Consider the following 23478-nt stretch of genomic DNA (forward strand, 5'->3'; position numbering starts at 1 on the left):
ATAACGATGCAATTAGCTGTTCTACCAGTAGTCTGAGGCAGGCGTTAGATTACAAGCGTTTTCAAGCGCAACGTTAATAACGATGGTTTTGGGAAACAGCTCGTAGATTTAACGATGTTCCTACGAAGGTTAGAACGATTCATTTAGCCTTAAAATGCTTTTGGAAAACCTGGCCCAGAACTATATGCTGTGACCGCGTGGATACAGCTGTGTTCTCAAGACCGTCATGGCTGCGCAAGATGCGATGCGATCATTGCGGAACTTCACTAAATCGTTTTTCGTGAATAGGATAATATTATATTTTTACCCAGTTGTTTGGACGTTATGGTGATTTTCACCTCAAATCATATGTGAAACGGCTTTTTAACAGGTCGTCGTGGCTCCACAGTTGGAAGAATGCAACTTCTTGCACATGCTGTTTTATTAGGTCGATGGTTCAATCTTGTGGTTGAACAGAGCTACTGCAATCATTGCATTCATTACAATTTAAATTACTGTATCAAACATGGATTAGATAATTTTTTTGTTGGGGGGGGGGGGGGGGGGGAACTCAGTCAGGGTCATAATACTATTATCACTCATTGCATTCATCACAACTTCAATTAAGTATCTTCATTTAGGTTAGGTGGTGATAATACAAACTAATATCCTGAATGTCGCTCTGGATAAGAGCGTCTGCTAAATGACGTAAATGTAAAACGATGCCCAAACCTAGCACTAAGAAGCATGAAAACAGTATGGTAATGTAATACACCTTCTTATTCAGTTATACATCATGTTAGTTTGTGGTTGGAAGAACAAACTAAATGTCTCCTAATGCTGACAGTGAATAATATGAATAGCAACATGTGTGTTCCCAGGATCAATTGGTACCGCATATATAGGTTCAGAGAGGGAGCTGACTGCTGGATAAGATTACATTAATATACAATATCTGTTCCTGCATGGCTCAGTTGATAGATCATACGTCATATACAATAATAATGTTTTTTGTTTGTTTGTTTTTTTACAGAACACTCAAGGCTCCATAGGCCATACAGTATACTATCCATACTCTCTCCTCCACCTCCTCTTTGACTACTGTCATAATGCCTGACCAAGATGACCAATTTGAAGGGGCAGTTTCCAATACACAGATTAAGGCTAATCCTGGACTAAACAGAAGGGGTTTGTTGAATAGGACAATTACAAGTGTTCCACCTTCCCAGCTCCTTCAGATCTACAAACACCAAAATCACAATGGGGTCTAGTTGAAGTTATCTTCTGGACTGGGCTATAGTTGTATTCCAGCTGGCAGTTATGGGGAGAATGTGTTTGAGTATGTCTGTTGGTCATGGGAAGAACACTCCTGCGGTCCTGGGAGCTCCATGTCTGGGGGCGGAGGTGGGTCTCGGAGAGGGGTCTGGGGCTGGAGAGAACACAGGGTCTGGGTGGGGGCGGTGACCTGGTACCCCCCGGGTACCAGGTCAGCCCACAGCTCCCCCACCTGGAGAGAGAGGGAACTACAACAACACTCAGTCCATAGCACAGTCAATACAGTCATATTCTATTCCAGTCGTGTGTGTGTATGCGTGCCTGTGTATATAGTAAAGATCACGTATAGACTGTAATGGCAGGTTGTCATTATAGGTGATATGTGTGTGTTTATCCTGAACTTTATTGCTGTTTTTAATATTGTTTTATATAATGTGAGAGCTCTAAGGGGTCTACCACAAAGCAGGATCAATAACTTTAAATGTTTTAGAAAGATAAGCTTGAAATTGGGATGGTCTAATTGACTCAACAACCAAAAAACACATATTGAAGTTTAGCTTTCTTAATTAACCTGAAAATCAGTAGTTCTTTAGCGTTTGGCAAGGCCTGGCTAACTCATTGATTCTGCTTTGTAGTAGACCCTTCAGAGCTCTCACATGATATAAAAACAATATTAAAAACAGCAACTTTGTAGTAGAACCCTCAGAGCTCTTATATAGACCCTCTGCTGAGTGAGGTTACTAATGTATTTACTTCTTTGACGTCGGTGTCCTCCTCTTCTTCGACAGGTCTCTCTTCTTCCCCTTCTTTGACTACTCTCTCCTCCACCTCCTCTTTGACTGCTCTCACCTCCACCTCCTCTTTGAGTCCTCTCTCCTCCACCTCCTCTTTGACAGCTCTATCCTCCACCTCCTCTTTGACAGCTCTCTCCTCATTTTACATTTTAGTCATTTAGCAGACGCTCTTATCCAGAGCGACTTACAGTTAGTGAGTGCATACATTTTCATACTGGCCCCCCGTGGGAAACGAACCCACAACCCTGGCGTTGCAAGCGTCATGCTCTACCAACTGAGCTACAGGGGACACCTCCTCTTTGACTGCTCTCTCTTCCAACTTCTCTGTGCCTGCTCGCTCTTCCAACTTCTCTGTGACTTCTCTCTCCTCCAACTTCACTGTGACTGCTCTCTCTTCCAACTTCTCTGTGCCTGCTCTCTCTTCCAACTTCTCTGTGACTGCTCTCTCTTTCAACTTCTCTGTGACTGCTCTCTCTTCCAACTTCTCTGTGACTGCTCTCTCTCCCAACTTCTCTGTGACTTCTCTCTCCTCCTTTTAGACTGCTTTCTTCTCTACCTCCCTTTCTTTTTCTTTACCTTCCATCTCCTCCTCCTCTTCATACGTGGTGCTCTGAGGTGGATCTGGGTGAATTCCATATAGCTAGTTAGCACAAACTACTTTACAGAGTGGTTTTCTAAAGTTGTTCGCTACCTAGCTAGTACAAGCTATATTACATCAGGGGTTGGAACTGGTTCGGTGAACAGAACCGAAAACTGGAAAATAAATACATGTTTTGAGGAACAGAAAACAGAACCGGGAACGGCAGTGATCTATAACGTTCTTCAATAGAACTGTTATTTTAAAAGCATGGGAACCCGTTAATAACGTTGTTTTACTTTCCAGGCATTTTTTTTTACAGTCCCACAGAAAACACAACAATGTAGGCTTCCCGAGTGGCGCAGCGGTCTAAGGCACTGCATCGCTGTGCTTGAGGCTTCACTATAGCCCGGGGTTCGATCCCAGGCTGTGTCACAGCCGGCTGTGACCGGGAGACTCATGAGGCAGTACACAATTGGCCCAGTCTGGTTAGGGTTTGGCAGGCCTGGATTTCCTTGTCCCATCGCGCTCTAGCAACTCCTTGTGGTGGGCTGGGCGCCTGCTCTGTCGCCAGTTGGGTGGTGTTTCCTCCGACACATTGGTGCGGCTGGCTTCTGGGTTAAGCGAGCAGTGTGTCAAGAAGCAGTACAGCTTGGCAGGGTCGTGTTTCGGAGGACGTATGGCTCTCGACCTTCACCTCTCCTGAGTCCGTAGGGAGTTGCAGCGATGGGACAAGACTGTAACTACCACTTGGATATCACGAAATAGGGGTAAAAGTAACAAATATTTTTTATTTATTTTAAACACAACAAAGCGCCCATGACACTCAGAAACGTATAAAATGTAAAAAACGGTTGATTTCAGGTAAAAAAGGGAACAGAAAGGAAGGATATAAACCAGTTCTTTATTTGGGTTGGAACCAGTTCAGAACTTTATTTTGCTGGTCGGAACAGTGGAACAGAATGAAATAATGGTGGTCCAGTATAGCGGTAGGGGAGATTGGGGTAAGGGGTAGGTTGAGCCGAAGGGGTAAGTTGAGTTACCGTTGTTTCCTAGAACCCATACACACAATTCATAATTTGACCAAATAATTAGGAAGAGCTCATCATTTCATGGAGTCTGTGAAGGTAGAAACCACATGGAAAAAGTGGTCATCAAGTTAGGTCCAAAAAAAACAGATTTTCACCAAGTCAAATTAATAAAAATGTTAGGTTTCATGATGTTTGTATCTAAACCAAAGTAGATCATTTTAAGATTGTTCTATAAATCAGTTGGGGACACTATAAGCTTCTATATGAGGTCTTAAACCTGGCATGAAAGTGCATCCTTGTAGCTGTGTGGGCTAATATAGTCAAAATGTTTGCCTTGGGGTAAGTTGAGCCAATGGCCATGTCACACCCTGATCTGTTTCACCTGTCTTTGTGATTGTCTCCACCCCCCTCCAGGTGTCGCCCATCTTCCCCATTATCCCCAGTGTATTTATACCTGTGTTCTCTGTTTATCTGTTGCCAGCTTGTTTTGTTTCAACAAGCCTACCAGCAGTTTCCCCCTTGCGCCTGTCTTTGTCAAGTTCCTGTTTTGACCATTCTGCCTGAGCCTGCCTGCCGGCCGGTACCTTGTCACACCACCCTGGATTATTGACCTCTGCCTGCCCTGACCGTGAGACTGCCTGCCGCTCTGTACCTTTTGGACTCTGATCTGGATTACTGACCTCTGCCTGCCCTTGACTTGTCGTTGGCCTGCCCCCTGTTTTTGTAATAAACTTTTGTTACTTCAACACTGTCTGGACCTGGGTCTTCTCCTGAAACGTGACCGTAATAATATCTGTAATAATGTGAATTTCACCACTAGTAGGTAGGAGAGGAACTCTAATCATTATGGGGGTGTATAGCTGCCAAAAATCTATTGGAAATACAAATTGGCTAATGATAAATCAATATCACTTTTGTCATTTATTTTCCCATTTATTTGCACATATCGGTTAAACCGAGAACTAAAATGTGTTATTTTGTCAGATGATCGATAACAATTTATAAGTTTGTAAGTTTATAAGTCTTTCCACGAGAGGTTAATGTGCACATAATCTGTGACAAAATTCAAATGCAAATATCCTGTTGTTTCCTGAGAACCTTTCTCTGAGCAGTGTTCCCTTTTAAACTGTTACCATGGTTATGCATATGCTTCTCTTTTTTTTATTTTAGAAACGTTTAAATTTGGGCCTGTCCATATTGGCCAATTCCTCCAAGTGTAAAGAATTAAAACTATCTTTTTGATGTTATGGATGGTCAGTCCTTACATCCATAGCTCAGTCTATGAATTTGAGAGAGGTTACATTTCTCCCTCAGCTGATGTGACCACATTGTTGTTGTTGGAATCCCAGATTGCTCCTTTAATTAAAGTACAATATTTGTATGGTATGAAAAAGCTGTGTGCTGAGTAATGAGTCCACAGTCACAAAGGAAGTGTATGTAGGTCAACATGTTTTTAATCAATGCTCAACATTTCACCATGAAAATCATATTTTATGCAACACAGGAAAATGATAAGACTTGGTCTTGTTTATTCAGCAACTTCTTTGCCCTGTAAGAAGAAAGAATGGATCAGTATTAATAATTAACATGCTAAATATATGAACACTTGGAAAGAATATAATGGATCAAGCATTTTCAAGCTCAGTGCTCAGCTTGGATTTCAATTTTGAGGTACTAACTTGAAATAATATTTTTTGTTGTTGTTGCCCTACCTTAAAATGTTCTTCTCAGAGATCTTAAATACAGTTGAGTGAGTGTAAAAGGTCTGTGTTGACCTCTGTGAAGATTGAATCATAGGTGGTGTTTATGTGGTCATATTTGAACATGAGTCAGCAGCAGTTCTGTACCTTTCCAGTGTCACGGGTCTTGGCTCTGAGCTTGTTGACCTGAGTCTCAGCGATGTCAGCACGCTCCTCAGCCTCCTCCAGCTCATGCTGAACCTTCCTGAACTTAGACATATGGCTATTGGCTGCTTCCTCCTGGGTGAGGAAAAGACAGGGAGAGCAGAACATCAGTATTTACACTTTGAAACTTCAGGTAGCAAATTAAAATATACATTTAGGATAGCAATGTATATAGGGAGATGGATGATACAGCAGAGAAAGTGAGTGGCGGAACAGGGGATCAAACCGCTGCCTCCAGCACTATCACTAGACCATCCCCCTGTACAGCAATGTGAAGTAGCAACACTTATTCAACTAAACTGTATGGACATTAAGTTTTGTAGGGAAATTAGTTTTCTTCGAATGTATGCTTTCAGAGTATTTGACTAAGTATGTGACTCACCGCTTCCTCAGCCTGCCTCTTGTAGGCCTTCACTTTCAACTGCAGCTTATCTACCAGGTCCTGAAGTCTGCTAACGTTCTTCTTATCCTCCTCAGTCTGTGGGAGAAGATCAAAGAATCAATGTCAGTATAGTTTTATACACAAACCTGTCTGTGTTACTGTCAAGTGTGTGAAGAAGGCACTTTCTCTTACCTGGTAAGTGAGCTCCTTGACTCTGCGCTCATACTTGCGGACTCCCTTGACTGCGTCTACACCTCTTCTCTGCTCGGCCTCCACCTCAGTCTCGAGCTCACGCACCTTTGTGGAAGAAATAAACGTATATGTTTGAGGTGGTGAAATCAGACGTAACAAATCTTTGTAACCCAGAGGTGTAGTGTTCTACCCAGTCAAGGAGGCACAACTGTTATCTGTCCCTATGTACTTCTAAACATTTAATTGAAGGGGTCTGTAATAATAACAACAACTTTTCATTATCTAGGTCAGTGGTTCCCAAAGGGGAATTTACATTTACATTTTGTTATGAATATTTCTAGCAAGAACAGATTAAACTACCAGTGATATGTGGACAAAGTTTAGAGAGTGCAATGCAGTACAATGTAATATTAGTAATCCACAATTTACGTTCTTCACCCTTAGACGCACAACGTGGTTCTGGGAGGCTCTCGGTGATATTGGTATCCACAGTACTCTATCCATGATCCATTTCTTCCAACTCAATTCTTCTTGTATTTCTATGTCCATTCTGGAATGCTTTTCTAAGTTTATGGTGCAGTACCAGAATGGCCACTAGAGGCCTCTACTGCTTTTCTAAGTGTATGGTGCAGTACCAGAATGGCCACTAGAGGTCTCTACTGCTTTTCTAAGTGTATGGTGCAGTACCCGAATGGCCACTAGAGGCCCCTACTTGCCTGAACTCATTCTTTACTTATAGATTTGTGTGTATTGTTGTGAATTGTTAGATACTACTGCACTGTTGGAGCTAGGAACACAAGCATTTCGCTACACCCGCAATAACATCTGCTAAATATGTGTATGTGACCAATAACATTTGAATAGATTTGCAGTTTAGAAGTCTTCCCACGACAACTGTACAAGCCTGAATGAAGCAACTGGATAAATACTTTTTTATATCGAAGGTCTTGGCTCCAATTCTTCTCAACACCACTACTTAAGTATAACATATTCCCCAAATGTTTTGTTTTGAATATAAATGCACCGTCATTTAATTTAAGCTTTATAAATGTTCTCTCCGCCCCATGGCAAAATGTGTAGAATTGCAAGAAATTAGCTCTAAAACTACAACATTCCAACCGGGCACACAATGGTTGAATCAATGTTGTTTCCACGTAATTTTCAATGAAATTACATTGAACCAACGTGGAATAGATGTTGAAATGACGTCTGTGCCCAGTGGGTTTTCTCTCTGCCCAAAGGCAAAATGTGTAGAATTACAGGAAATTAGCTTTAAAACTGCAGGATGTTGTTTCTGGTGCCAAAAGGTGACTTTAAAATGTTATTTCCCAGGGGCCGAGACTTGATTAGTCCAGCCACGCACTGCAGAAGTCATAGTAAAACTAAAGTAGGAGTTGGGTTCTGATATTATGAGGGGGTCCCTGATGAATTCTCTATCACAAAAGGGGTCCGCGAAGCAAAACTGTTTGGGAACTCCTGATCTAACTGGGTTATTGAGAGAAAAAGTCATGAAACAATTATCCTGTGTATTTTTATATGATCAAATACATTTCCAGCAATCTGTCTTTCAATCCACCCTAATCCACCCTGCTGTTAACTCACCCTGGACTCCAGTTTCTGGAGCTGCTTCTTGCCTCCCTTCATGGCCAGATTCTCAGCCTCATCCAGGCGGTGCTGCAGGTCCTTGACTGTGACCTCCAGGTTCTTCTTCATCCTCTCCAGGTGAGAGCTGGTGTCCTGCTCCTTTTTCAGCTCCTCAGCCATCATGGCCGCCTGGAAAAGTAGTTTGTTTAATTTATGCAACAATTGGCACCAATCATAACATTCCTCTGAGATCTTTGTTGTTCTTAACCAGCCCAGCTACATTTGGACCTTGGGGACAAATCAAGTTGATGTAATTCCAGGACTCACGTCAGTGATGGCCTTCTTGGCCTTCTCCTCTGCATTCCTGGCCTCCTGGACAATGTCGTCCACCTCTCCCTGCACCTGCACCAGGTCAGTCTCCAGCTTCTTCTTGGTGTTCAGAAGGCTGGTGTTCTGAAGGAGGAAACAAGACGATTTGTTTGACTCACATGTCACAGGGCTGATATTATGAAAATCTAAAAGCAAGCGCTGTTGAAATACTGTTGTGTGTAAACAGTATGGTTGGTTGAGTTTCATTGGCTTTTGACCCATACCTGGGAGTGCAGCAGTCCAACACGCTCGCTGGCGTCTACCAGCTCAGTCTCAGCCACTTTGCGGCCTCTCTCTGTCTGCTCCAGAGCAACTCTCAGCTCCTCGATTTCAGCCACCATCAGACCGTTTCTGCGCTCCACCATGGCTGCCTGTTCCTTCATGTCCTCTGCGGCGCGGACGGCATCATCAAGGTGCACTTGGGCATCCTGGATTTCACAATGACATAGGTTCATTAGGACTTGTGGAAGTAGTTTAAAGTTTCAAAGTTTTAGTGGAAGTAGGGGCGAAAGGATTGGTGATAGAAATGTTAATTGGAAAGAGTTTACCAAATATCTCTACCTTTAGTACATAATACACTCTATTCAAGTCCTCTGTTCTATTATTTTTTACAGATTCACAAACAAATCCCTCTCCATGTTCAGATTTTTAAACATTCCCTTTACCTTGAGCTGTCCCTGGACATTCCTCAGCTGTTTCTGGGCCTCAGCGGCCTGCCTGTTGGAGTGGCTCAGCTGGATCTCCATCTCGTTCAGGTCTCCCTCCATCTTCTTCTTCACCCTCAGGGCGTCATTCCTGCTCCTGACCTCAGAGTCCAGGGTGCTCTGCATGGAGTCAACCACCCTCTGGCTGTTCCTCTTGATCTGCTCCATCTCCTCATCCTTCTCAGCCAGCTTCCTGTCCACCTCACCCTTGATCTGGTTCAGCTCCAGCTGCACACGCAGAATCTTGGATTCCTCGTGCTCCAGTGTGCCCTGGACAAACAGAAGCAGTCAGGCGAATTGTTCAATATATTTGGATGTGTACAAGGAATTAAATATATATATATGAACACCAAAGCAGGGAGCATTAGCCTGTAGCTGGCATTGACTAGTGCAACACTGCTTTTCCCATCAAACAGCTGTAGTTTGTACCTCAGCCTCCTCCAGAGCGGTCTGGATCTCAGACTTCTCTGTCTCCACGGTCTTCTTGGCCTTCTCCAGCTCATGGATGCTCTTGCCAGTCTCTCCGATCTGCTCAGTCAGGTCAGAGATCTCCTCTGCACACACACACACAGGAGCAGTTTAGACTTGGGAGATTTTCAGTGGATATCGCCAATGCATTGAAGTTGACATTGAATCATGATAACAGTTAATTAATTAACAGCACTTCATACGGTCTTACAAATCTAATTGCCCTCAACTTCCTTGGGTTGTTAAAAGCAATAGCAATTACATGTTCCATTTATATATTTTTATACTTCACATGAAAACTCTGAAATGGTGTAATAGTAGTTTTGATGATTACAGTTCCCTCCATTTTCAAAACACTAGTCAAACATGAGCCAAATAGAATTGCTGTCAAATGCTCACGTTGCAGGTTCTTGTTCTCTCTCTTCAGAGTCTCCAGATGATCCAGAGCCTCCTCGTAGGAGTTCTTCATCTTGAAAAGTTCAGTACTCATAGAGCGAGCCTCCTTCTGAGCTCCTTCCAGCTCTGCCTGACCCTCCTCATACTTCTGCTTCCACTCTGCCAGAACCTAGTGAAATACATGGGATTTTCATTAGAAGGCATAGATGAAGAGTTTTGAATCAGAAACATGCTACAATTATACTTCAATTGATTATATAGCAGAAAATTTGGTTTTCATTTTTACCTTGTCAAAGTTCCTCTGCTTCTTGTCGAGGTTGGCGGCCAATGCGTTGGCTCTCTCAACATCAATCATGAGGTCCTCCACCTCTCCCTGCAGCCTCTGCTTGGTCTTCTCCAGGGATGCACACTTGGAGTTGGTCGCCTCAATGGTCTCCTCAGCCTCCTGCAGACGCTGGGCCAGCTTCTTCCTGTTGTACAACAGAGGGTGGTTTTTCGGTTTGAAACATATGTTACAATATATTTTGACGTAACATTTTCTCAGATCCCCCTACCCTCCTCACCATCCACACCCTATATTTGAGTTGTTGCTGTTGCGTGCGACTCACTTGGCCTCCTCCAGTTCCTCTGTGCGCTGGATGGCATCAGTTTCATACTTAGTCCTCCACTGAGCCACCTCACTGTTGGCCTTTGACATGCCGCGTTGCAGCTCTGCCTTGGCCTCCTGCTCCTCCTCAAACTGCTCCCTCAGGAGGTCACAGTCATGGCGGGCAGACTGGACACCATGGGCCAGTGCATTTTTAGCCTGTGAGAGAGAAAGAGACCAAGAGAGATTCGAGAGATAGTCAAACTAATCATAGTAGAAGACTCTAAGGGTGGCATAGTCACCATCTATATGAAGATATGGCTCTAAACTCTGTGGTCGGTGGAGTCCATTTTGGGTCCCTTACCTTGACCTCCTCCTCAATCGCCCTCTTCAGCTCCTCCACCTGCTGGGTGAAGGCCTGTTTTCCTCTGGTCAGCTGAGACACCAGGGCTTCCTTCTCCTCCAGCTGGCGGCCAAACTCACCTGCAGGGATAGAGGGATATCTAGTTAATAGGGTCTCTGTTCTCTAAGATTGAAAATGTATTTGGAGGTATCATAGGGCAATGTTAGGTGGTGTCTCTCGAGTGGCGCAGTGGTCTAAGGCACTGCATTGCAGTGCTAGCTGTGCCACTAGAGATCCTGGTTTGAATCCAGTCGTTGCCGGCCGTGACCAGGAGACCCATGGGGCGGCGTACAATTGGTCCAGGGTAGGGGAAGGAATGGCCGGCAGGGATGTAGCTCAGTTGGTAGAGCATGGTGTTTGCAACGCCAGGGTTGTGGGTTGGATTCCCACGGGGGGCCAGTATAAAAAAATTATGTATGCACTCACTAACTGAAAGTCGCTCAGGATAAGAGCGTTTGCTAAATGACTAAAATGTAAAATGTGAATAGTACAGTAGAAATTATGTGGATACAGCCCCCAACACATGTTATTGTGTTCTACTGAAGGAAAGCATAGGGTTGTATTTCATTGTTGATGGTACCATTTTCTGTCAGGAGTCTGGCCCTCTGTCCGCTGATGTCGTTGACCTGGCGAACATTCTCATCATTCTTAGTCTTGAGCTCGCTCAGCTGGTCCTCAAGTGTACGACACATCTTCTCCAGATTGCCCTGTTAGTGAAACATGTACCATCATTACTTCATATATGGGACTCCTGTTAACTTCAGTTCACTTGAATGGTAATGTAGTTGACACTCCTCAACAATGCTTGACCAAAACATCACTACTCACCTTAGCCTTGGCGACGGCCTCCATGTTGCTGGAGAGGTCATCAATCTCCATCTTGTACTCGCTCTTCTCCTTCTCCAGCTTCTGCTTGACGCGCTGCAGGTTGTCGATCTGCTCCCCGAGCTCAGCCACACTGTCGGCCTGCTTCTTTCGCAGAGCGGCGGCTGTGGCCTCGTGCTGCAGGGTGGACTCTTCAAGATCACGACGCAGCTTCTGGAACTCAGCCTCACGCTTCTTGTTCATCTCAATCTGAGCAGCAGTGGCGCCTCCGGCCTCCTCCAGCCTCTCGCTGATCTCCTCAAGTTCCCTGGAGAGATCGGCCCTCTGCTTCTCAACCTTAGCCCTGGCAGCACGCTCAGCCTCAATTTCCTCCTCCAGCTCCTCAATACGGGCCTAGAACAGGGGGCAGAAGCAGGGGGGATTAACACTACAATACAGTTGAAAAAATGTATTCTCTAAAAATAATAATAGTGCATTCAGAAAATATTCAGACACCTTTACTTTTTCCACATTTTAATACGTTACAGCTTTATTCTAAAATTGATAAATTTTATTTTTTGCCTCATCATTCTACACACAACACCCCATAAAGACAAATCAAAAACAGGTTCTTAGAATGTTTTTTGCAAATGTATAAAAAAATAAAATTAACTGAAATAGCACATTTACATAAGTATTAATTCAGAACCTTTACTCATTACTTTGTTGAAGCACCTTTGGCAGCGATTACAGCCTCGAGTGTTCTTGGGTTGTTCGATCGGGTTCAAAAATGACTACTTAAAAAACGGAGATGCCTTTTCTGTCACAAACGCCATAATGGCACAGACACAAAGATGAGTCCTCTATCTAACTCGATGGAAGCACCATCTTTACAATGGTAGGAAATGTCAGCAAGAAACACCTACCGAGCCATCAGAAGTCACATGGACAAATGTGTCCGTTTATTTCAGGAAATTATTCAGTGTGTCTGGAGCTTAGATCCTTTGATCTTGTACTGTACCTGGAGTTCCTTGATCTTCTTCTGCAGCTGAGCTCCCAGAGACTGCTCATCCTCAATCTTGCTGAGGAGCTGAGTGGTCTCAAACTCCTTCCTAAAAAACACAAACACGTTGATTGCAGAGTTGGTTTAGGTTTGATAGTGTAAAGGGAGTATAATACCATTCATGTTGCTTTTAAGAATCACATGCAAATGCTAATTCATAATTAATCAAGAACAACCATTATAGCAGCTGATACTGTAGTCATTTGTTTGTGTTTACTTCTTGATTTTCTCATCAGCCTGCTGCTTGTCATTCTCCAGGTCCATTATGGACTCCTGGGCCAGTTTCAGATCTCCCTCCAGCTTTCTCTTGGATCTCTCAAGGTCCATACGGAGCTTCTTCTCTTGCTCCAGAGAACCCTCAAGCTATAAGATAAAAACAAATATATTGTTAAAATCTAAACAACTGAAGATAATATAATCTTACACACTATAATGGTTAAAATATCAAACTCCACTCACGTCGTCCACTTGCTGTTCCAGCTTGGTCTTGGCCTTGGTCAGAGTGTTGACTTTGTCCTCCTCTGCCTGCAGGTCGTCCAGTGTCTGCTGGTGGGCCTCTTGGAGGGCTTTCTTCTCCTTGGTCAGCTTGGCAACACTCTCATCCATAGATGCCATCTCCTCTGTCAGGTTTTTAACCTGAAAATGGTCACAACATAATTATACTTCACCATAAAGGGGAGATTTAGTTTGTTATATATTGCATTCATTTAAATTAGAAATGTGTCAACATGTACTGTACTATAGATTCAACACTAGATGGCAGTGTACACTATGCCAGTGTACTGAGTGGAAGTCATAAATGAGTAGGGAGCAGAAAATGCAATGAATGTGGTGAGTACCCCGCAACTGAAATTCCACTGTTGTGTCTTAATTTTTCCTGCACCTACAATACAACTTGAATTCCATTATTGTTAAGCTATGTTTTGAGTTGATTATTGTTTGGATTATTGTTTGGTTAGACTGTCTATGGTAAGTCACTAGACCTTGTTTTCAGTGGCGTGTTTCTCCTTCTCCACTTTGGCCAGGGTGAGCTCCAGGTCATCAATGTCCTTCTTCAGCTCAGAGCACTCATCCTCCAGCTTCCTCTTCTTGGCAGTCAACTCAGCATTGATCTCCTCCTCATCCTCCAGTCTCTCGGTCAGCTCTTTGAGTTTGGCCTCCAGCTGGATCTTGCTCTTGATGAGCCCCTCGCACCTTTCCTCAGCATCGTTCAGATTTTCTGAATCCTGGTTTCAGAGCAGGAGCAAAGATCTACGGCCTCACTTTGTGTAACAAAATATACACTTTAGTCAAAGAGGTCAGAGCAAATCAATAGAAATTCATGAAATAAATACAGCATATTACATTGGCAATAGAAATGTTTTGAGTTTACCACATACTTTACAGTGTGTGTGTGTGTTCATGTGTGTATTCATTTGTGTGTAAATGTACCCATATGAGGGTTGTTGTTCACTCACAGATGCAACTTGGAGCGCCAGGTCATTCTTCTCCTGCACCAGGGACACCAACTTCTCCTCCAACTCCTTCTTCTTGGCCAGAGCCTTGGCCAGGTCTGTCTTCATCTTCTCATAGTTCTCCTTCATGTTGGCCAGCTCCTTCTCAGTCTCAGCGCTCTTCAGCAGGGGCTTGATCTTGTAATAGACCTTCATCCATGGCCAGTGTTTCACATTCATGAATGAGCGGACATTGTACTGGATGGTGTAAATGGATTCTCTGGTCGACAGAAAGGATATAGTGGCATGGTGAGTGACATGCTTAAAGGTACATTCAGGGATTAGAAGAACAACAAAATGGAACGCCCCGAACTCTAGATGCAAGGATTGACAGGTCATGCATGTTAAGCTCATGAGGCATTTTATGTTCTTCAAGAATGAATAGGTAAATACCACACATTTAAAAGACAATTGAACAGCTTGCTAAATGCCAAACTGAAGCTATAACGATATAATCCTTAATTGCTACATTTTGGATTTATTTAAATTAATTAACCCCAAATATAAGCTTGTTTTACTACAATGTTTGCAAACAATGTAAATGGAAACAAACACTGTATGGACTCAAAACAAGCTTAAAACTATCACCATATCTCTGTCTACCAATTAGAGAATAGTTGCAATGCTCCAGGCCCATCCCACAGCTGTATACCAAAACAGAGGCGGGGTTTCCTCTTTGTTAATGTTTCAATTAAGAATTCTAGCTTTAATAGAGCATTATAAGATGAACTTTCTTATTCTGAACAACTCACAGCATATACAGCATGTAATCATAATGCATTAGATACGGGTGGTTGACAGTATGCTTTGCCAAGATGTCCACTATTCCTCACCTCCTCTCCATCATCTTGCTAAACTCTCTCCTCATGAGGAATCCACGGCTGAGAGCCTGGAGCATGCCGACCAGAGAGGCCAGCTTCTCATCTCTCATCTCCTCCAGGACACCCAGAAGACCGGCTTTGAAGAACACCTGAGACACAGGTTAACATGGTCAATGGAACCACAGATGGTGACAGATAGAAAGGGTTGAATCAAAAGAGGGGAACAACTCCACTAGACTGATTTGACAACATTAACTTTGCAATGGTTACAAACAAACCATGAGATATGATGTTTCTAAGTTGTTAGTTACTCTACAGTTGTAGATTAATAATGTCCACAGATACAGATAACTGCAGCCATACCACTCTAACACAATGCACATGATAATGAGTTTAGTTTCTCTTCTATACTTCTATGACGTTGAAGTAAAAAACACTACAATGTTTTTCCACCTTTTCCTTTAGTTAAATGAAGAAGAAAGAACAAAAGGATGGATAGATCAACTGGAGAGATTTTATATGGTAAGGGTTTAAATTATCATTGAAGTAGTGTTTTGTTGTCAGCTTTTGCTGGGGGGTATTTGACTGACCTTGGTGTGTCCAAACTTGTAATCATCGTGATTCACATCAATGGACCCAAGCAGCTTCTCAGAAGCCTTCTTGTTGTCCATGAACTGGCCCTCGGGGATGACACTGGCATTCAGTACTTTGTACCTGAATGAGGAGACAGTTTTAAAGTATGCCAAGCTGTAATAGGTTGGTTATACAGTGAGGTCATAATTATAATTATTACAGTGAGGTCACCCTTGATGAAGATGAGCAAAAAACACTAAACAAATCAAACACAATTATATTATTTTATCTCTCTTTCTCTGAACAATTGTATTAGTATAAAATAATATAATTGTCACAAATGTTTGACCATACAATATAGTTCAGTATCTTTATTATACATTTGATACCAGTCTTTTCTGCTCATCTTAGCAAGAGGGCCAGTCATTTTGGACCTGACTGTATTACTTATAAGGTAAGACTATTCTGATGCTGGAAAACCCTTAGAGAAGATCTCTCTGTGATTGTGTGCATTTGCGCATTTGTGTTTAAGTGCGTGTACCTCTGCTTGAAATCAGCATAAAGGATTCTGCTGGGGAAGCCCTTTCTGCAGATCCTGATACCCTCCAGTACACCATTACACCTGAGCTGGTGGATAACCAGGAAGTTCTCCATCAGACCTGGTAAAACAAACCAAGTCTCTTTTAATACACATAAACAGGTTAAAGATTGAGATTGTTAAAGTCACTGATACTGTACTGATAAGATGTAATATTTAACTCAATATTTATTGTACCTGGAGTCTTTGACTCGTTGGGGATCAGGCAGCGCACAAAGTGAGGATGAGTGCTCCTCAAGTTGGTCATCAGCTTATGTAAGTTCTCCTGTAAGAGGGTTACAAACCATTTTCTCAGACATCATTTATGATTATCAATGCACCTTTTGAAGGACTGAATATACACGTTTCAAAAGCTCACCCTGAACTGGGAGGACACAGTCTGCATGGAACCACCCTTCTTCTTGCCTCCTTTCTTGCTTGTATCTGTTCAAATGGGGAAAAGTTCAAGATAACTAGAAAAGTACATTTCCTAGAGCGGGTGGAATAAATAGAATAATAATAAGAGTATGTAAGAAATCTAGAGTGGTCTTGTCTCCAGAAAGCACATTAATTATAAACCAGAGAATCTCGGGTTAACTTATCACACTTATCTAGATGCAAATGCGACCAATGAGATTTGTGTAAAATAACACCTATTATATAATTAAATTAAAGTTGCACTATGCAGAAATCTCTCCGCTATTTCCTGGTTGCTAAAACCTATGTGAAAAAATTAACTAGCATAGTGTAGAGAATCACTATACCAGCTAAACCGCTGTGAAATACATTTTCTATAACCAAAGATATTGTTGTTTCAGCTGTTTGAAGCTGGTTGAACAAAACCCAAAGTAAAAGATGCAAAAACAAAACGGAATAACGGGAAGCATAGAACAAATCTATCGCTTCTTAGACTTGCTTTCAAGTAGAATGAGAGATCTACAACTCACTTTTCTATGTGCATTTGGTGGGGCTGCCCAAAAAGTTACATATTGCCACTTTAACCGAGTGTATAAATAAATTATCCCAGTGATAAACCCTGAGAAAATTGTGATACAATTGTGATACATTCAAAGCTATTTTAAAGAAAATGTGGGACTGAGTTGTAGCTAGTGCCTTGTTAAATATTTTGACCTGATACTTACCCTCTGGTGGGGCAGCGGGATACAGGGCAGCCAGGATTTTGACTCCAGACTTCCCGTATAACTGACAAACTGAGTCGTTCAGGGGGTCCTTGTTCTTCTCCAGCCAGCCAGTGATGTTGTAGTCCACAGTACCGGCATAGTGCACCAGGGAGAAGTGGGCCTCTGCCTTGCCTTTGGCAGGCTTGGGCTTCTCAAACGCCTTTGTTTTCCCAAGATGTTGGCAATACAGCTTGTCCTTGAAGGTAGTGTCTGAAGACTTGGGGAACATGCACTCCTCTTCAAGGATGGAGAAGATGCCCAATGGCTTTATGAAAAGAGATGTATATCAAATTAGTGATATTTACATTTAGGATTACATTCATTCCTTTAGTAAACATGCTATTATAGGATTATATTAATTTAGAGGCACATAATAGGAAACATATTGAGTTCTCAACAGTCAGATGCGTTGTAAAACTGTGATAATGTCTCACACAGCACTCCCTATGAGCTTTGCTGTTGCGGTCCAGTATAATCCTCACAGACAGTTTACCTTCTCAATAAGCTCAATGCAGGCAGCCAAGTCCATGCCGAAGTCAATGAAGGCCCAGACGATTCCCTCCTTCTTGTACTCCTCTTGCTCCAGGACGAACATGGTGTGGTTGAAAAACTGTTGCAGTTTCTCATTGGTGAAGTTGATGCACAGCTGCTCCATGCTGTTGTACTGTTGATGGAATTTTCAAAGAGATAATTTCATCATACAAGGCTGTAATCCATCTCAATCACAACTAATTGTCTTGTTCTGGTCTCGTACTCACATCAAAGATCTCAAACCCGGCAATGTCAAGCACACCGATATAGAACTGCCTTGGCTGCTTGGTGTCCAACATTTCATTGATACGGATGACCATCCACAAGAACATCCTCTCATAGATAGACTTGGCCAGAGCGCTGACTGAGTTATTAACCTGCAATGATAACACCTCAAATTAACACAGGAAATATTGACCATGTCCAGTGATATGGTTACACAAGCTTTGGAAAAACAAAAGCAATACACTCGTTCCCTAAATAATGATGATGCTCAGAAAATGGTGGATGCTGTGTTTGGCCGCCTTACCTGAGCCACAGTCTGTCCCTTGGTCACATACTCGTTGCCGACCTTCACTCTGGGGTAGCACAGAGCCTTCAACATCTCAGCTGAGTTCAGGCCAAGCAGGTAGGCGATTTTATCAGCCACTGGAGAGAGAACCAACAACAACAGACTCAGGGACACAAGATCACTTTGTTTTTAATGTCACACTGTCAAAATAGTTTGGCTAACTTCTTTGTGAGTTAGGTTTTGATTCACCCACATCCATCATTTCAAATCATTTCTGGAGCTCAGAATTTGTTCTCCAAAAATGATCTCCTGCATCACTTTCATGTGGCACTGTCTGTCTTACGTGTTCTATTTCTATGTTTGGGAATGGGACTAATGCTTTACATATTGTATATCTATGAGTGGGACTGGGAATGGGACTAATACTTTATATATTGTATATCTATGAGTGGGACTGGGAATGGGACTAATGCTTTACATATTGTATATCTATGAGTGGGACTGGGAATGGGACTAATGCTTTACATATTGTATATCTATGAGTGGGACTGGGAATGGGACTAATGCTTTACATATTGTATATCTATGAGTGGGACTCACCCTCTGTGCCGTCTGGCTCGGCCTGCTCCTCACGCTGCTTCTGCTTGAATTTCATGTTGCCATGGTGCACTACAGCTCCTGTCAGCTTGTAGATGCCAATCTTCTCATCGTTACTGAAGCCCAGGATTGTAATGGCATCCTGGCATTAAAGAGGAAGTACAACAGTGATGAACTGAACGGTAGTTTGCTCAGTTACACTACAGTTCTGTGCTGCTCACTGCAGAACAATGGGATGGATAGATTTGAAAGGCTTCTCTGTTCCACATGATAACGCTTGGCCAACACACTAGTTGATGGCAGCACAAAAGGAGTTTTACACAGCTCCAAAGGAAACTTAGTGGTGCTCTCTTGTGGATGTCTTACATGTATTAGCCTCAAGGCTAAGTGTAAAGGCATGAAGAGTTCCTTGAGGCACATGCCTAACTAACACAAGGCATTTAGAATCAAACAAAAACATACATGAACATTCCCAGCTTCCACCAAGTTGGAATTTCACAGTGCATTCAGTGTGTTTGATGGTCATTCCCTTTCTATATCTAGAGTTTGGTTAACCCTTTGTTTGACTCACGTCTGTGGCATCCAGCTCTTCCTTGTCGTCGATGCTGGCCACAGCGATCTGACCCTGGCTACACATGGGGAAGTCGTAGGGGTTGGTGGTGAGGAGGGCCATTTCTGTGGACAACAGAGAATGGCTTGTCAGTTAAATCTCTTAGAATTGTGCTCTCCTACCTTTACAGTATCTCTCTCTCCTTTACTCAATAGATGGACTCAAGGATACATGTAGTATATAATAAATAGCATCAAAAGAGGGGACAAAGACTTGTGGACTAGTGTGATCACAGTGCATCACTTGATACATCTTTCCCAAAGATGTAATAGTATTATCAGTGTAGATTATGAACATGTTTAATAAGTTCCACAGATGGGGGTGGGAAGAATCTCCCATGAACCTCTTCTTTTCGTACCAACTATCTCAGGTTTGTGGCCTGTCATCATCTGGAAGAAGATGTGGTAGCCTCTCTCATCGGGCAGCTGGAAGGACACTCTGGACTTCTCCAGCAGGTCTGAGGGTGAAAGAGAGAGCGAGAGAGAGAGAGAGAATTTGAATATGTGATCCCCCAAAAATATTCTGTGAATTTAGGAAAGCATTGAGAAACAATCAAAACCAACTCACAGGTCTCAATGTCAGCTTTAGCCAGTTTACCACCTTGGAAGTGAATCCTGATGAATTTACCCTATAGTAGAGCACGGGGGTTAGAAATAGGTCAACAAAATAAATCTAACATTTTACTTTGATGGACCCCTTTAAATGTTACAGGTTGTTGGACATCTATTGACATATCAATAGGGAACTACTGAAACACATGTGTCCAATATAAGGTCACTTCCACAGTATGCCCTTCATACTTACAAAGCGAGATGAGTTGTCGTTCCTCACTGTCTTGGCATTACCGTAAGCCTCCAGCAGAGGGTTAGCTGCAATGATCTGATCCTCAAGAGACCCCTGATTGAGACAAACACAAGTTGCTCAGAAACTGGTAAAGTAATTTTTTCTTGGAATGTGTTAAAAAGGCAAACATGAGCCCAACCTACCTGCATTTTGCTGGGGTCTGCTTCCTTCTTCTTCTCGCCACTAGACACTGCAATGGTGGCGAAGTACTGGATGACACGCTTGGTGTTGACAGTCTTTCCTGCACCGGATTCTCCACTGGTTTATATGACAGAGAAAGAGGGGTGTTTGAGTGTCAGATTGGCTTTCACTAAGAAATAGCATAGAAAAATACACTGTTGACCTGTTTTCTAACATAAGAAAATCCTGTGTGGCTTAGTTGGTAGAGCATGGTGCTTGCAATGCCAGGGTTGTGGGTTCAATTCCCACGGGGGACCAGTATGAAAAAGGATGCAGTCACTCTGGATTCTAAATGACAAAAATGTAAATGAACAAATATTCATTATTAAGCCTAATCATCACTTATTTTCATCCCATTGGGAACGGACGTCAATTCAACGTCTGTTTCATGTTGGTTCAACATTGATTTAACCAGTGTGTGCCCAGTGGGAAGTGACCCAACATATTGCTAAAAGTGTAATATTTGTAAAAAACTTACGTAATCAGGATGGACTGGTTCTCCTTATCTGTAACCGAAATACATATTGCTTATCGTACTCAAGTAACATTATGGGGACATTATTTCATTCATAGCATCATCATGCATTTCATTTTGGAACATTTTTCATTCATTGGTAGTGAAAACAAATATTCCCAGCAAACTGTTATTACCTAGACTAGAAAACAGTAGATATCTCTCTAAAGCATATTTTCACTTCCATTCATCCATCCATCCATAAACACTTATGGACTTTGAGATCCATATGCAATCATGGACATCCATCCATCCATCCATCCATCCATCCATCCATCCATCCATCCATCCATCCATCCATCCATCCATCCATCCATCCATCCATCCATCCATCCATCCATCCATCCATCCATGAGAGCTCGTACCAATCAGCATGAACTGAAAGGCGTTGTCAGAGACGGAGAAGATATGGGGTGGAGCCTCCACCCTTTTCTTCCCTCTGTAGGCGTTGACAACCTCTGCGTCGTACACGGGGAGCCACTTGTAGGGGTTCACCGTGGCACAGAAGAGCCCAGAGTAGGTCTGGATGAAAGTGATTCAATTAAATTAGGGGATTAATAAAGTCAGATGGACTTTTATCAGGATTTATGTGAGGATGTGGGAGTACTTTGGTATACTGATGTATTGATTTGGTTTGGTTTCTACCATTAATTTATGTATAGTACTGTATGTGTGTATTTCTTCTGTTCATATACAGTACCAGTCAAAAGTTTGGACACACCTACTCATTCAAGTGTTTTTCTTGATTTTAACTATTTCCTACATTGTAGCATAATAGGGAAGACATCACAACTATGAAATAACACATATGGAATCATGTAGTAACCAAAAAAGCGTTAAACAAATCAAAATATATTTTATATTTAAGATTCTCACAAAGACACAGCAGTTGGAACCAAAGATCTGTGTTTCTTGGCCCAAGCAAGTCTCTTCTTATTATTGATTTCCTTTAGTAGTGGTTTCTTTGCAGCAATTTGACCATGAAGGCCTGATTCACTCAGTCTCCTCTGAATAGTTGATGTTAAGATGTGTCAGTTACTTGAACTCATTAAAGCACTTATTTGGGCTGCAATTTCTGAGGCTGGTAACTCTAATGAATTTATCCTCTGCAGCAGAGGTAACTCTGGGTCTACCTTTCCTGTGGCGGCCCTCATGAGAGCCAGTTTCATCATAGCGCTTGATGGTTTTTACGACTGCACTTGAAGAACTGTCGATGTGCCCTTGAGCAAGGCACTTAACCCTAATTGCTCCTGTAAGTCGCTCTGGATAAGAGCGTCTGCTAAAAAACTAAAGAAAAATAACCTTTTCAAAGTTCTTCACATTTTCAGGATTGACTGACCTTCATGTCTTAAAGTAATGATGGACTGTCGTTTCTCTTTGCTTATTTGAGCTGTTCTTGCTATAATATGGACTTGGTCTTTTACCAAATAGGACTATCTTCTGTATACATAGTTTGTATGTCTTCACTATCATTCTACAATGTGAAAAATTGTAAAAATAAAGAAAAACCCTAGAATGAGTAGGTGTGTCCAAACTTTTCACTGGTACTGTATATGTGTGTGTTTGTATGTGCAGGTTTCTTACATAGATCATCCATGCTGCATAACGCTCTTTGAGGTTATACAACACAGAGGCTTCATTCAGGTAGGTCATCATGGCCATGTCCTCAATCTTGTCATACTTAGGGGGATTCATCTCGTAGATGTCTGCATCTTTGAACTCTTTTCCTTCCTGAAACAGTCAGAAATCTAGATTACACACAGATCAAAGTGGACATGACTGAATGCGTTTTGCTCATGAAATCCAAGTTGAATCATTTAAATAATGCATATCCACATTTAATCAACTACTTTGTTATCAGCCACTGAAAAATGACTGGTGATTCTTGACTAGTCAATGTTTTAAGGATATATACTGCACACAAATAAACAATTAAATGCTTCTTAATCTATCTTTTGTTAATTATGTCTTATTGCCTATTGGCATTTTTTCATATAACTTAGATGATTTTTCAATAAATAGAGTAATTGCACAAACTTGAACTTGAATACTTTTCAGATCAGGCTTACCTCCTTAGTGCCGTCAGGTTTGGTGACTGTTACAGTACACTTCCCATCGGCCCTGGCAGTGACCAGACCCTTGAGGTACAGCTCTGCCTTGTCTGTCACATAGCAGGAGTTCTTTGAATCAAAGGGCATGGCTTGTGCCTCCATCCTCTCCTTCTCAGACTTACGGAGGTATATGGCAGCCTTGCCGTAGATTTCCATCTCAGCGTCCGTACTCATGGTGACGGATCACTAGGAAAGAGATGAAACAAGAAACATGATTGACTCTGCTTCCTCCCCAGTCAACAGAGTTAGGTGAGCAGTATCTCTCCAAATATTCTCATTACTTTTTATGTGAAGACTCAAACCATGTCTCACCTTCTTTTTCCCCTTCTACAGATGAATGTGTACTTCTTAGAGGACCCTGTCAAACATTAGGGTGTTGTGAAAACACACAAGTCTAAAGCCTTATCATTTAGCACCCAAAGGGC

General features: G+C 42.3%; 1 protein-coding gene across 1 annotated transcript; it reads right to left on the minus strand.

Annotated features, from left to right (window-relative positions):
- Positions 1–5184: 5184 nt before the first annotated feature.
- Positions 5185–23227, minus strand: LOC311121010 (myosin heavy chain, fast skeletal muscle-like; the record flags this gene model as incomplete). The annotated part of the gene is made up of 39 exons (XM_084195554.1): positions 5185–5205; positions 5504–5635; positions 5943–6038; positions 6135–6239; positions 7737–7907; positions 8046–8171; positions 8312–8515; positions 8753–9061; positions 9221–9345; positions 9659–9824; positions 9942–10125; positions 10264–10460; positions 10606–10724; positions 11225–11351; positions 11473–11862; positions 12470–12560; positions 12729–12874; positions 12971–13147; positions 13495–13737; positions 13969–14224; positions 14838–14974; positions 15416–15539; positions 15940–16057; positions 16174–16261; positions 16355–16419; positions 17118–17421; positions 17650–17820; positions 17915–18064; positions 18217–18335; positions 18799–18937; positions 19367–19470; positions 19764–19862; positions 19973–20033; positions 20210–20302; positions 20392–20506; positions 20907–20934; positions 21308–21464; positions 22527–22673; positions 23012–23227. The coding sequence occupies 39 exons, from the start codon at positions 23225–23227 to the stop codon at positions 5185–5187; spliced, it is 5820 nt and encodes a 1939-aa protein (XP_084051680.1).
- Positions 23228–23478: the final 251 nt, after the last annotated feature.

This window comes from Coregonus lavaretus (assembly GCF_964263955.1).
Source record: "Coregonus lavaretus genome assembly, contig: HAP1_SCAFFOLD_410, whole genome shotgun sequence".
Lineage (NCBI taxonomy): Eukaryota > Metazoa > Chordata > Actinopteri > Salmoniformes > Salmonidae > Coregonus > Coregonus lavaretus.